This window comes from Tiliqua scincoides, chromosome 4, assembly GCF_035046505.1.
Source record: "Tiliqua scincoides isolate rTilSci1 chromosome 4, rTilSci1.hap2, whole genome shotgun sequence".
NCBI classification, from domain to species: domain Eukaryota; kingdom Metazoa; phylum Chordata; class Lepidosauria; order Squamata; family Scincidae; genus Tiliqua; species Tiliqua scincoides.
This window is the reverse complement of record NC_089824.1, coordinates 172,435,163-172,450,403: the sequence shown is the minus strand read 5'-3', so window position 1 is coordinate 172,450,403 and position 15,241 is coordinate 172,435,163. Positions and strand designations below refer to the sequence as shown.

Here is a 15,241-nt window from a genome sequence, read left to right as displayed (position 1 = left end):
TTTTTCAAACTGTGGGTCAGGATCCAGTAGGTGGGTCACGAGCCAATTTCAGGTGGGTCCCATTAATTTCAATATTTTATTTTTAATATATTAGACTTGGTGCTCCCATGATATGTGACTGCATTTGGGGAAATGTTACGCATCTGTACTTTTAACAAGCTATTATGTGTATACTTAATGATAGTAAATGGGACTTACTCCTAAGTAAGTGTGGGTAGGATTGAAGCCTAGGATTGTTAAAAATCTTTCCTGTTTGATGGTACCACTTCCAGTCATGACATCACTTCTGGTGGGTCCTGACAGATTCTCATTCTAAAAAGTGGGCCCTGGTGCTAAAAGTTTGAGAACCACTGTATTATAATAATGTTGATGAGGATGGGGAGGAGTATTCGCCTGTATCTGCAGTTTCACTTAACCACGAGAGATTCCAGAATGGAAACTCCATGGATACAGGAGCACACTTTTATCTAGTTCAGTCACTGCCTAGTCTCAATCTCACACTGCAGCTGTCCCCACTATAAAATCTTTTTCTAATCCCATGAAGATTGGACACTAAACAGAAACAGACATCTTCAAGTGCCTACAGAAATTACTCAGCAATTTGTACTGTACCATATGCTGTGTTTCACAGTACAATTACAAATCAAGTTTGAAGCCTAAAGTAACTTTTCTTTAAAGGGGTGCTGTCTGCAAAACAGAACTCTGAATAAAAAAGTATTCCAATGGGCTCAACATACAAGCGAATAGAAGTTGCTCCCTAGACGAGTGCCAGATAAAGACTGTAGATGTACTGGATAAGACTGACAGAAGCAAACTTCTCCTTTCTCTCCCAAGCATAGGGACTGGACACAAAGAAATATTTTAAGACACATCTTCTGCCATATTATAAACTCCAAAACAGGGAACAACCACTTACTTTAGAAGATGCACTCTGCTTCTTCTCAATCTGTTCCTCCTCTTCATCGGGGGGAGGCTTGGCAGGAGGGGGTGGACGTTCTCTCTACAGAACAGAAGGCCACTCTCAATGTCTCACATCAAAATTTCAGTCTTTCAACTCTTTTTGGAAGAAACAGCAACAAGATTTGCTATATCCAAGCAAAGACAGCGTGACTGTGTTTCCCTCACTTCATCTTCCTTTCATACTTTTCTTCACCTGGCACTTTAATATTTGCAAGGGTTATCACACTGTTACAGATGACTAGAGTGTGTGTTCATATTAAAAAATGCAAGTCAGCACTCAGGAAACATTAGACTTTCAGGGGCACTGGAATGCACCTACTTGGCTTGTTAACTCTCTGTCTTGGCATTCCACCACCACCAGATATTTTCACACTCCCTGGAGTGTCAGATACTGTAACTGAGCCTGTTTTGGGCAATAATATTGGAGATAGTTGAAGGGTTGGTGTGTGCACCCATGTGTCTTAGGAAAAAAAAATGCTTTTGGCACTTTTCCTCCAACCTGCTTCATCAACATCATTAACCTGTGAACTTTTTTAACACTCACAAAACTGGCATTAATGCCAGACTGTCAAAACGGACATCAGGCAGGGATAAAGGTCCAACTCCAGTCAACTGAAAGAACTTCAAGAAAAATCAGCCACCTCTTAATAATCAAGGAGAGGACATGCAGTTTTCCTGCATCAAAATTCCATGTAAAGCCAGACTTGCTAACTGGTCTCAATGAAGTGATTCTGAAGCAGTGTTTACCTATGCTTAATTGCCTCACTTTCCCTTTAACTCCACCTGACAGAAGCAAAATCTGTCACAAATGCAGGCTGCCAGCACAGAAAATCCACCTGCCCTCATGTTGCATTTTTTTTGTATGCTTGTATGGGAAAGTCATCATATCCTTACTAAAATAGTTGATGGGTCACAATTCTTCATTCAGTAAGGAGCCAGGAATGCAATACCACTCCTGCCACTTAGCTGTTAGTTTCTCTCTTCCCTTTTGTTTTATTATTTGTCCAACATGCATTTTTAAAGTTTTCAATGAAAATGTTCAGCCACAAGTGTTGAAGTCAAGGTAGCATGCTTCCAGAACACATTTTATCTGCTTTATAGTACATACAAGCCACAAGTTACTAGCCAAAACAAATGCAAATGCTTTAAAGCAAGATGGATTGCTCTTGGGGAAGCTTGATGAGGCCATATAATTCTTCCACAAAGCCTTCAAGCTCCCCCTACTGGATTACATCTACAAATTCCATGAAGGACAGATTTGCTGCCAAATTAAAAAGCTCCAACACTGCAGCTGACCATTATTTTATAGCTAGCATTTAAGATGACTGCACTATAAGGTTTTTTCCCAATGGAAAAATGCTGGATAAAAAAATGTTAAATGAAAGTCATGCTCTACACAAACCTCTTTCTTGTAACCAAATAGATAACCAGAGCTACCAACTAAGTTATTCATTACAGTCAACACATTCCACAGCCAAACATACAGATACAGTATTGCATAAACATTAGGATAGCCATCACATCATGAACTGATGATGATCAAAAGCTCTGAGAGAACAGCACACACAGCACATGCAGCAAGAAGTGGTTCTCAACTGCTCAATAACCAAAGCCTTTTGCAATTATCAACTATTACTTCCAAACCATACAGCTAGGCTATCAACTTACTGCAAAAGTGGAGAGTGCACAGGCCTGGAGTTTTATCCCAGACTACTTTCCACAAAAAGGAAACAGACAACACACATCAGGCTACATACAGGCCTCACTCCTGTCCCTTTAACACTGGTCATCTCCGCTTCCCTATTCACTGAGTCTCTGTCTGAAGATCTTCCACTGGCAAGGCTGTCCAAAGAGTGGCAGGATGTCGCATTGTACAAAACTTCATATGGACACTCCTCCGGTTTCCCATCAAAGTCTATGATCAATTCTGTCACTGCTTGCTCCACGTTTCCTGCAGAAAAAGAAACATTTCATTATCATCCTCTACCACAGACATCAAGGTTTCAAGTCTGCATTGCCAAGAAGTGGCGAGATTCTCTTTTTACCACAAAAAAGTAAATACAGTACCAATATTTCAAGTCTACAGATCACAAATACAGGTGGAGCCAGTTTATCCACGAATCTGCCTCAACGTGGGTCACCCAGAACCATATTGAACCAAACTCCAGCAGCACCTGATCCCTCTGAAGGGGACCATAGCTGCATTCTGGTCCCCTCCAGAGGGCTTTCTGAAGCCCGCAGAGGCCATGCATGTTATAAGAACATAAGAACACGTTTGTGCACAGCATCTGCAGGTTTCAGAATGGACGGTTCAGGCCAAAAAAAGTGACTTCCAATTTCCCTCAGGAAACCAGAAGTGATGTTTTTATGCCTTTTAAGGGATTCTGAGGTCTGGGGAAACCCCTGGAAGACTCCCCCCCCCCCCGTGAAATGTGATTGTATGTCACATTTTTCAGCCTAAAACGGCCATTCTGAAGCCTGCAGAGACCATGGGCAGATGCACACGGCCCCTGAAGGTTTCAGAAAGCTCTCCAAAGGGGGATGAGTGCAGCTCCCGTCCCCTCTGGAGGGCTTAAGGGGCTGAAATCGCAGATTTGCTTATCCACAATTTTTGGTATCTGCAGGGGGTCCAAGAATGGATCTCCCATGGATACCAAGGTCCCATCTGTAATTGTCATCCTGTCCCACACGCAGAGGGAAAAATTTCATCTCTCCTCAACACACAGGGGAAAACACTTTGGAAACTGTTTATAAGGTATGACACACTTCAAAATTCTACAAAATTCAAATTTGTTACTGTACAAAAGCCTCATCTCCAAAACTATTTCATATCAGAATGACTTTATCATTTTCATGACTGTATTTCATTGGAAAAAAATCTAATAAATGGAGGTTTAAAAATACATCGTATATTGGTGCATTGCATTAGGAATTTAGGAAAGCCCTAACACTGCAAACTTAACCAATGTTGTCACAAACAGCAATAAACACTTCATAGAAAACACTATGTTTAGACTTTGCAAAGCTACTCCTTGGCAATCTACAGTTTTTTTTCTGGATTTTTCTTTAAAGTAGCCATTCCTAGAGGTGTATATCAATTTAGAGACACTGGCATCACACAGTGAAGTGCTGATATGTGTAACTGAAGGAAGCCCAGAAAACAAGTTGAGTATAAGGACAAAGTAGGGAATGATCTCAAAAGATTAAACTAAATGATTCTCCCTTTAAAAAATGGGGAGAATCCAAGGGGGAAAGAATCTGCTTAAGAGTACTGAGAAACAATGCACTGTGATTGTAAGTGATTATGATAGAGAAGTAAACATGAGAGCAATGTCACAGTGGCCCACTATACCCCATCTCCTAAACATAAACTGACTCCTTCTTCCCCTTGATACATGACATGTTGTGCCATGAAAGGCTGGAAGTGCACTCTCTTCATTATTGATGATTTAACCAATCAAGCAATATTGATTGTGGGTAAAAGAGTGACTGTTAAAATCTATCCCCTTTGTATTCATGGAGACTGACCCAAAATACATACAATAAAATGCTGCATTTCTCCATACTAAATAAAATTGCTTGAATATTTATTAAGCCCTGCCTTTTATACTGCTGACAAACAAGTTTTATCAGCAGAAGAATTTTCTACTCAAAATTTCTACCTTGGGTTACCCGAACTGAGGTTTCACTAGAAGCAGCCAATACTGGTGATGACTTCTCTTCTACATTTATCGTCTTCTTCCCATTTGTGCAGTCTAAAACAAAACAGGGCAAGTCAGCACAGACATATAGAAGTAGCACAGTGCTGGAGATCTTTCAAAGAATAAGACAGTTAAACACTTTAGTTTCCATTCAAATCTTCATTCAAAACTGTTGAAGTATACCACCAATCAAACAGCGTAGCTGAACACCACTAAACCTATGTGATGCCTAAATACAAGTCCAGCCTATTTATACACGGATTTTTTATACACGGATTTGAGTCAACAAGAATGGCCACTGCAAATGAGAATGAATGTGCTGATCCCTGGAGAAGGGGAAAAATGCATCCCTTTAAAATCAGTTTAAAAAACTGAACAGCCCTTTAACAATAGCCTCCTTAATGAGAGAGAGAGAGGGCAGCTGGCTGACAATCCATCAATCCTTCTCTCTTCAGTGGACCCCTCCCTTCCCCCTGAGCACTGAAAAAGGTGTTCCTTTTTCCCCCTGAAAAAGGTGATCACTTTGCATTGGTGAAGGGAGGGGCTGAGTGAAGCGCCTTTGTAAGTGCTTGGAGGAGGACTGATTGATGGATTGCCTTCTTAATGACCCTTATCTTACATCACAAAGGTCTGCAAGGCTGTTTTTAAATCACCGGAGCAAGGGAACTTTGTTTTTTAAACTGATTTGCTATATTGCGTTTTTTGCCATCCATGTGAGTGCTTGGAACAGAACCCATGAGAATAATGAGGCTCAACCTGTATGAATTCTGGGAATATTTCTATTTTTCCCATAGCAGCTAACAGTAGCTACTCTTTCTTATGTGGCAGTCACACAAGCTCCTCTGTTGAGAGAGAATGGGCAGCACCAAAGAAAGCATGGCTCAAACACACTGAGGAAGATATAAGGAAACAGTGATTGACCATCAACAAGGCTAGAAATATTGTCAACAATTGCAAAGAGTGGAAGTGTTCCATGATTAACACATGAATCCAAGCAGCACCTACAGCAGCCTACTGGTTGAGAGGTCAACCTGCTCCCCAAGCACCAGCTAAGGACTAAAGAAGAGAAGAAGCCACTCCTTCAATGGCATTACATCCATATTCAAATGAGCCCAAATAAGGACATTTGAGGATAAAACTGGGTATAAACTAGGAAACTACTGCATATCCTTGTGAAACACATACTGCACTCCTTTATACTATCATTCTAGAGTCCCTCCCTTGGAACAACAGTCACACACACATTTTTTTCTTAGTAACTTGGTTTCCATCCAAATATTAGTATTTCTTTCTTTGTGGCTTCAAATTTTCAGGCTTCCACATTAATTACCTTCAATGAGAGCTGCTATTTGTTGACTTTTCTGAGAAGGAAGCTCCCTCACAATCTCCAAAGCGGTTAGGCCTCTGTTATCCTTTATATTCACATCAATGCCTTAGACACATGCAGAAAAGGTCAAAGAGATATATGTTTAGAGATCTGGTTTTTACACACAGTTCAATACCAAGAAACCATGTTCAAAATTTTTACTGTAGTCCAATAATAGAGGGTGATGATATACATACATTCAGGTCGAAGCTGCAGTGCACTCTTATCTTCAAATTGGGTTTGGAGATAAGGAACAAGTCGCCCTTGATAACAAAATCCCTTGGTTTGTTTTAACCATGGTTTAGTTTGAGGTGTCAAACATAAGGCCTGTGGGCCAAATGCAGCCCCCTGGAAGCAATTTCTCCAGCACCCATTATAATTGGGCTTTCTTGTATTTTGAAATTATGAACAAATCTATACATTTTTTCCTCTGTTATTTGCAACTAATGAGTTTCTGTGTGAGAACAAAGTGCTTATTTATGGCTATCAACTGCTTAATGATGTCATTTCCTGCTTAATGATGTCACTTCCAGCCCTTAGCAGGTGCCATGAATGCTATTTGGCCCACTATCTGAAAAGAGTTTGATAGCCCTGGTTTCGTTGTATGCCAACAACAATAGTTAAAGGTTGCCTTAAAACCATGATCTGAAACCACAAGACAACTCTTGGTTTTACAATTAAAATTACTGACTGATCTGAAACCAGGGCCATCTTAGTTACTCCGACCATTGTTAAAACTGATGCAAACTTTGTTTTAATTATCATTTAGTGCTATGGAAGAGAGAAAGAATTCCTGAGTGTGATAGAAGTCATGTGAGTCTGCAGCATGCTTCCAGTCTCCAGACAATGATCTGCAAATTAAGTAATATTTTGCATTGGGTGAGGCAGGACTTGCTACACAAACTACTATTCACAAGGTGACAACTGTAAGGAGAAAGAAGTTCTTAGTACACACATACATCTCCCTTTCTCCAGGCATTCACCAAAGTCTAGAACACCAGGATGGAATCCTCATTCTGGATTTTTAAAACACCAGGGTCTGGAATTCTCTGAAACAAAGTCCCAGGCTACAATTCAGTGCACCATTACTTAGGAATACCACCCAATGGGTCTACTTCTGAGTAAATAGGGTTGCAACTATGTCTAGCTGCACTTGCTCATACTGATTCCTTGTTGCTTGTCTCTGCTGTGAATTGAATTGCACACTCCCAGTTAAGTGTTATATGTTGTATATTATATGCAGATCCTCTGGATTAACACACCAGGCACCTTAAACAAGGATTTGATTAATGGTTCTACTGGTATGATGTTTACAGTGCACTTAGTGTTTACAAAAAGGTTGTGAAGACAAGAATTTAAAAAGTTAATGAATAAAATATATCTTAGGATCTTTTACTAAATTTTTAATAAATTAAAAGACTGTATATTTCTTGGTTAACAATTACCGGGAGGTTATTTTTCAGGCTCTGGCCTCAGGTAAATCAGAAAAAATTAGTCAGGCACTCCCCTACGTTTATCCTGATTCATCTGAGGGTCCCAGAAAATTTTTGATTTTTGGCTCAAAACCTGCTCTCCACTTATCTGAGATAGCGACTTATATCTATGGTGATTCTAAGTGCCTGTGCTAACTTTTATTTAGGATATGGTTTAGGACCTGGCTACTTGAGGGACCACACTGTCCCATTTGAGCCTGTTCAAAACACTATCATCACTGGAGATGTTAAGCTCTTCTGCTTTCTGAGTAGGTCTTTCCATGCGTGATGCCCATCTGCAAAATGCCCTACAGAGAAGGAGGTTTGCTTGATGCTAGATCCAGTGCCTTTCATGCACCCTCTGTTTTTCCCAGGCTTCCCAACATGTCAGCTGTGCTGGATTTACTGGGATCCAACATATTCCTACTATTCCAACACATCATGACTGAACTTAAAAAAAATCATAAGACACTCCATAAGTTACATGAATGGCAGTTTATAAATAGATCATGACACAACTGACATCTTTATATCAGACCAGCTCTCACCTGCTGCTAGCAGTATCTGTACCACATCTGTTTTGCCGAACAAAGCAGCCTCATGTAAAGCACTGCCCTTTTCTGTCTGTAAATTGAACACATCATAAGCCAATTATGAATGCAATTAGAAACTACAAAAGGCAGTTCTTGCACATACTGTACATATTATATTCAGACTGTACATATTACATTCAGTTCTTCAACTGGCTCCAAAATTCTTATTTTCAAGATAGTTTCTTAAGCCATTTCTGCCCAGTGTTGCATACATACAACAGGGATCAAATGTGTACACCTGTGGGCTGGGCAGAAATGGGTTAAAACAAGCCATCATTCTGAACCATGGTGAGTAAAAATCATTTCACCTCTGACCTGACCCTAGAATCTTTACTTTGCATCTGACAAAAGGATGGAGATATGTTGTTGAAATTTAAATCTTTGTATTTTCACCACAAAGCACTCTACAGAGCAATCAAAACTATTGCCAGTCTATTAAATGTTTATTGAAAGACTAATGTTGAGATTTAAAAGATGGAAGACTCTGCGGAACAAGAAAGTATTCTTCATACAACCTATGGTAGCAATATTTATTTAAAGTATTTATAAGTACTATTTATATTTATAAATACATAGCTACTAGATAAGTGAATGGTAGACTGAAACACCACAAAATGCCTAGCTGACAATTCTTAGAGCAATCTGTGACTCCAAATAGACCTTGCTATCCTTGACTCTCAGAGACTCTCAAAGAGAGTTAATATCAATAACTGTTATCAAACATTACAACATACAATTCACAGGCACACACTCCACCCTCCCCACAATACCTGGTAATTATTATCCATGCCAGCATCCAGGAGGACATGAACTACAGCTTTATGGCCATTCCTAGCTGCCAGATGTAAGGGAGTGTGTTTCTTAGTATTGCAGCTTAGAAGATTGGGATGGGCATTGAGTAACATCTTCACAACCTCCAATCTCCCATAGAGTGCAGCCAAATCAAGAGGAGTCTCAAACTTGTTATTGCGCATGGTAGGATCAGTCAACTCCTCCAGGAGAACCTTCACAACCTCTGTATGGCCATACTGAGCTGCACAGTGCAGCGCCGTCTCATTGTCGTTATTCTGAGATTATAATAAGTACAAAAAAATTAAGACTTTGATAAAGTAAGAGGCAGTAATGTTCTTGCTTATCAAGAACAGACAGTTCTGCCAGCAGTTCTTGCTGACCTCATAAGCAGTTGCAATACACAACACAGTTGGTTTAACAGTTTGATCAAACTCCCTGTTTACACAGTATAAAGCATCAAAGTCAGTCTAGCAAGCATTTAAATTATGGTATCCTAGTCCAGTTTGTAAGAATCTGGCAAGTTGGAAATTAACAGGGTCATTAGCTATGAAGCAATTACTTTCAGAGAGCAATCCTAACATCTCCATATTTCTTGTATCATTTCTTTCCCAACCATAAAAACTCAATTAGCATTAATATCTACTATATAAGTTGGAACACTATGAGTACCACCTACCCTGTTAAGGACATCTAATGACTCAAGTAGGGTAGCATTGAAAGCCCCATGCTTGACAAAACTCCCTTCCCAACACCCTTCTCCCTATCCAAGATCCCAAGCACCCCCCACCAAGGAGTCCTTGATGAGAGACCCTCAGCAATGGCATGGGATATGGCATGGAGAAGGCTGTCCAGTCGGAGGTAGGGAGACAGAACAAGAAAATACCTAGAAGCTGGAACCAGCACATAGCACATCTCAGCAAGTTGTTTCGTCCTGGTTTCTGGTACTCCCCCCACCATGCTCTGCAATCCCAAGCTGCTGAGGATCCCCTCAGTGGTTTCTTGGAGGGGGGAGGCTTTAGGAGTTTTGATAAAGAGGTAGAAACAGTAGCTCCCACAAAGCACAATGCTCTGGATGCTACCTATAACCCAACAGTATTTCAATGGCCTGAGATAGTTTGCTTTTGTATTATGTTGCCTTTCACACCTTGTTTTACTTCTATAAATCGTAAATCACCTTGGATATCTTGGCACAAATGGGGTAAAATGGACAATGTAATGGCTTTTTATTCTTGTTTCTGCTTTTCTTTATAAAAGCTTACAGAGCTTGCTCATAGTTTAACTCTACACTTCAAAAAAATAAAAATGGCTGGGATTTTAAAAAAATGGTAATATCTCATAAGTCCAACGAGACTTTAAGGAAACTAAGCCAGACGCTGATTTTTGAAACCAAGGGGTTCCAAATGCAGTTTGTGATATGATTTGGGAAGAGGAAAGAGAGCGAAACAACCGTCAAAGAATTCCAGTAGGCTACATCAAGACCCTTGACATGAGCTTGAACAGCTCTGTAGATCCTCGCCGCTACTTAGATAACGTACAAGTCTTCCCAAAACACAGTGTTGAGGAACTTAAATATACTGAAGATATACATACACAACTGGCTTATTGTAGTTTATTTTGTGTAGCTTATTTCCATCAAAAATACTCCAATTTAGTCCAAATATACCAGTACTTTGAAGGTGGCTGTGCAGTTTTAGAAGAAAGTCTCTGTTTTGTACTGGACAAGCTGTAACATAAGACACTTCAAGCAGTGTAATTCTTTGTGCTAAGTTTTGCTATAGTTGTTACATAAACCACGCCAGCAGCCAAATAAAATACATGACAAAAGTGGTTAGACAGAAAGATGTGTGTTCAAGGTATATTAAAAACAGAGCAAACACTGAAAAGCAATGTCAACAGCAACATGCATGCAAAAACCGTAGAAAAAATAGGGAAAATATTACTGTCCAGTGATGAATTGCAAAGTAAAATCCAAGCAATTACCAAGGAAAAACAGATTTACAGCAAAGGTGACTGGAGGTGAACTAGATGAAGTAATATTACATTAACAGCATGCACAAAAAAGTCACAAGGAACAGAATATGGCTCAGGGTTTATAAATAAGATGTAGTACTTAAGTGCTAGACTCCAAAGAATCATTAAGCCTTGACAGAATATTTTAAGCATCATATCTCATATATCACATGAGTCGGCATCAGGATACCAACTCAAGAGTGCTGGTTTTGTCCTATTCTGCATACACTGCTACCTGTAATATTAGGCTAAAAACTCTCCACCACCACTATTAATTATATTTATATCCTGCCACCCTATGAAGGTGTCCCTCCTCCTCCCTCATACAGGGAAGGTCACAAAGGGAGGAATGACGCTTCCACTGGAAGAGTGATGGGCCAGGAAGAGAGAATAGTGGAGACTGGACTGGCTGTTCCAGGAGAAAGAGGGTCAGTCATTGTTGAATGGCCCTTTCCAGCCCTTCCACCAGTCCTCAGACTGTCTCTGGCAGTGACCTTTCCAGACTGGTTACTGCTCAGTGCCAGTTCAACAAACAATAAAACCAGTTTTATCCAGGACTTAAGTCCTGACATGTATTACAGAGATCTGCTTGGCCTCCCCCAGCTTTATCTGCCAGGTCTCTCGGTGCTGCAGCAGCCATGGCTGCAGGTGCAAGGAGACAGGGTCATGATAGTCTGTCTATCCCAGCGATTTCCAACCACTGTGCTGCAGAACAACAGCACAGTGTGTGCTGTGGACCTCAGGTGTGTTGCGGGACCACAGGCAACAGACAACAGCTGCTGGGGAGACCAGCTGCTTTAAGCCTCACACGGCAACATGCCTGGAAGAAAAGGTTGGAAGCTGCTGCTTTGAAGCTCCTGTTACTGTGCAAGTGTCCACTCCTGTGTGGGGAAGGCTAACCCCCTCAAACAGGCCTCAGATTGGGAAGGGGGTTACAGCACCGAGGTTCCTCCTCCCTTTCTTTACTCTCTGCGCCGCGTCACTCTGATTGGGCCAGGCTCCTGTCCCATCAGCCACTACATTGTTTTAACAAGAGCCTCATCACTGGCCCTCTGGGGTTTATATCCGCCTGGGCCCATTAAACAGCCCCTCTCCCCTTCTGGTCACCCAGTCACTAAGGGAGAGCCCTCGCTAGCCTGTGCCCCCATCCCAACTTCCCAGCCCAATATCATTCCTCAGCTTTCTGTCTGCTGCTTGCCCTGTCTTGCCAGGGGAGAACAACTCCCCTGTGGCTGTGGTGCCCCTGCAAGCTGCCACCAGCAGCTGCTCGTTGGTCCTGCTGCATCCCCTCCTGAGTGCTGCCCTTGCAGGTCTGACAGTGCAGAGACTGGGACGGCTATAGGCATGGCTGGTAACTCTGGCTGCTACCTGGGGCAGCAACAGAAAGGCTGGGGCTTGCCTCCCAGCCAGTGCCAGTCTCCAGCCTTTGGGGGAGGGGGCACTCATCAGTGACAAACTGACTGGGCAGCTGGTGAAGCTCAGAGGAGCTCAGGGTGGGAACTGCACTGTGCTAAGTGTGCCAGCCAATCAGGCAGCCAGGAAAGAAGTAAGCAAGTAGCAGGATTCTTCCAGGGGCCACCTACTGAAGGACTGGCTGGCTGAAAAGGGTCTTTGAGAGTCTAATTTCCTTGCCATCATTACCCTAAAAGTGACCCTCCCTGCATTGCCTCCACTGACAGGGCACTTCTTGTCCCTTACAGTAAAGGCATTATTTGCGCGCTCTCTCACATATATGAGCAGGCAATTGGCATCTCTCTCTCCTCTTCTTTCCCACCTCACTCCCTCCATCCTAAAATCTTATAATTGCAGTTAACTCCTGCACATTTTATCGCAGTTACTTCCTTTCCTAGTTTGACCCCATTTTCCAAAGGTCTATGGAATCTTCAGCCTCACATTCTCTCCCCCACTCTGGCTCCAGTGGGATCCCAAACCTAGATTCGATCATGCCACCTCTCTGCCTCTCATTCCACATTTCTCCAGTACATACGTGCTCTGACCTCTTTGCCAACACATTCTGACAGTCCTGATAAAACTCTGACCAGGTATTTCCAACCATGTTTTCCTCCTTTCCAGAAACCACATACACTTCCCTTTTTCTCTCTACAATTATAGAGTTCCTCAAGCTAACTTTATGAGAAAGATCTATTTAAGTTCAGAGAAGTTTGATTTCAGCTTGTGGTGAATTTCTTTAATTGTCATGTAATGATTTAATTGTATTAATTGTACTTATTAATTGTGATGTAATAATTTAATGTGATTTAAAAAACTGGTGGCGTGCCTTGGCAATTTTAGTGTTTTGTCAGTGGGCTGTGAATTGAAAAAGGTTGAAAACCTCTGGTTTATGTGATAGATCCCCCTTGCTGGGAAATCCTGTCCAGTGATCTAATAGGCTTAAGAGTCTCCATGAAATGAGGAGTATGCGAAACAGGACTGGGATTCTCTTGGTCTACCGTTCACCTTGTGGCCCAACAATCTCACTGGTTCAGAGAACTATACTGTATTGTCAACCTGTTCCTTATGTGGTTGTGCTTCCTCTGCAAGAGCAGATTCACAGTTTGGAAAGTCCTCGTGGATTCTCTGCTGCTTCTAGATTGCCATGTGGCAACAGTGGCCAGGGGCCTTTGCCCAGCTCAACCTGGTGCACCAGTTGCATGTGTACTTTAGTTGGTCAGGCCTGAATATGGTGGTTCAAGCCTTGGTGACAGCATGACTTGACTGCTGTAACATGCTCTATGTGGGGCTCCCTTTGAAGACTGTCTGGAAACTGAATCAGGACAGAATGTAGCAGCCCATGGGGACTCAGGAGCTTAAAGATTTGACTCCACCGGACTGCTGCTCCTGTGACTGCACTGCCTGCTGGTTCATTTCTCGGCACAATTCTATGCGCTGGTTTTGATCTTTAAGGCCCGTATGGTTTGGAACTGGGATATCTGAGGAACCACTTTTTCCCATATTAGTTGGCTCATCCCCCCAAGGTAATGTGAGGGATTCTCCTTTGAAGGCTATGCTGACTGAAGCCAGGTTGGCAGCAACAAGGACAGTGGTGGTGTCAATAATGTATTATGAAACTTCTTTTGAATTAAGAACTATGTCCTCTCTGGAGGCCTTTTGGCAGAAACTAAAAACCTTTTTTTAAGTTAGCCTTCCCACTTTAGTTTTTATTTATATACTGCTGGTTTTGCTATTTTGAGATGTTGCTATTTTCAAATATTTATTCGTATTATTGCTGCAGCATTTCATGCTCTTTATGCTTTTTGTATTATGCATGCTTTTATGATATAAAACTAATTAAGTTATTAGAATTAAAAACTAATAATTTTTTTTAATGAAAGTCTCTTAATATATCTGAAAACTCCAAGATATAAGAAACCTCTGAAGGTAGAGCAGGAGGCTATGATATATGTCCCAGTTGTCTGGCAAACAAGACACCGTTCTGCTGCTTTTTTTTTTTACTACTTCCATGAATCAGAAAGACAAAGGAATGCACCATTTCAATGTCTGTTAGCCAGCCTAATACAGATGAACTGAAGCAACTGAGGGTGGCCAGAGGGGCCCCATTCCCCTTTTTCTCCTGTTCACTGCCTTGCTCTATCCATTTCGATTCCCCCTTGTCTATGTCTTTGTCCTCCTTCCCCACTTCTCCTACCGTCTGTTCTTATTTTGTGTTTCTCTGCATCTCCCTTCCGTCCTCCTTATCCATTACCCTCTCTGTCTCCTCCTTGTGTACCCAACCCTACATCTCTCTTCCCCGCAGCCTTCCTGCTGTCCCTTTATCAGCAGGTAGCAGCCCGGCCCTTCATTGGGGGGAGTGCTGGCAGCTGGTATCTTACAGGCCACTCCACTACTGTCTGCCTTACCTCTGAGGTTAGCACTTGGCAGTGATGTCAATGTTGAGCACCATGGCAATTAGTTCCCAGATGTAACATTAGACTTTGACACACATACCTGGCATGCTGGCCAGGGCATACAATTTTTCTTAGGTAAGACAAATTTTTCTTTTCTCTCTTCTACTATTCAGGATCATGTTTAAGTTTTACTGCAATTCACATTAGGAGCATATTCACAGGTGTTTGTAGTCTTCAAGTGCAAGAGAGCTATAACTCCTGTTCAAGTATGAGAACAGAAAGCCGAGACACAGAACTGCTCAAGGAAAGGATATAAGAGCAAAAAATAGACTTTTTAAATAGTTACTGGGTTGAAAAGTACTTCAGATTCCGATGAACCAACCAGTATCAAATGTTTAGATGTCTGGGGTGTACCTGGGGTTTTTCCAGCCATGAACAATTGGGCTGTTCTGTAACATAAAAAAACTTTTCAGGCAGTCAGGATCAATTTGTTTGCCAGATC

At 41.7% G+C, this 15,241-nt stretch overlaps 1 protein-coding gene across 3 annotated transcripts in view; it reads right to left on the bottom strand.

Moving 5' to 3' along the window:
* Nucleotides 1-15,241, bottom strand: part of ANKS1A (ankyrin repeat and sterile alpha motif domain containing 1A) — a 170,947-nt gene that overhangs the window by 99,411 nt on the left and 56,295 nt on the right. For all 3 annotated transcript variants that reach the window (XM_066622832.1, XM_066622833.1, XM_066622834.1), the window contains exons 5-10: nucleotides 8,863-9,159; nucleotides 8,048-8,123; nucleotides 5,992-6,093; nucleotides 4,623-4,715; nucleotides 2,718-2,911; nucleotides 917-1,000 (exon numbers count right to left, since the gene is read on the bottom strand). In XM_066622832.1, the coding sequence (XP_066478929.1) occupies nucleotides 917-1,000; nucleotides 2,718-2,911; nucleotides 4,623-4,715; nucleotides 5,992-6,093; nucleotides 8,048-8,123; nucleotides 8,863-9,159 (846 nt within the window). The remainder of the gene's footprint in view (nucleotides 1-916; nucleotides 1,001-2,717; nucleotides 2,912-4,622; nucleotides 4,716-5,991; nucleotides 6,094-8,047; nucleotides 8,124-8,862; nucleotides 9,160-15,241) is intronic.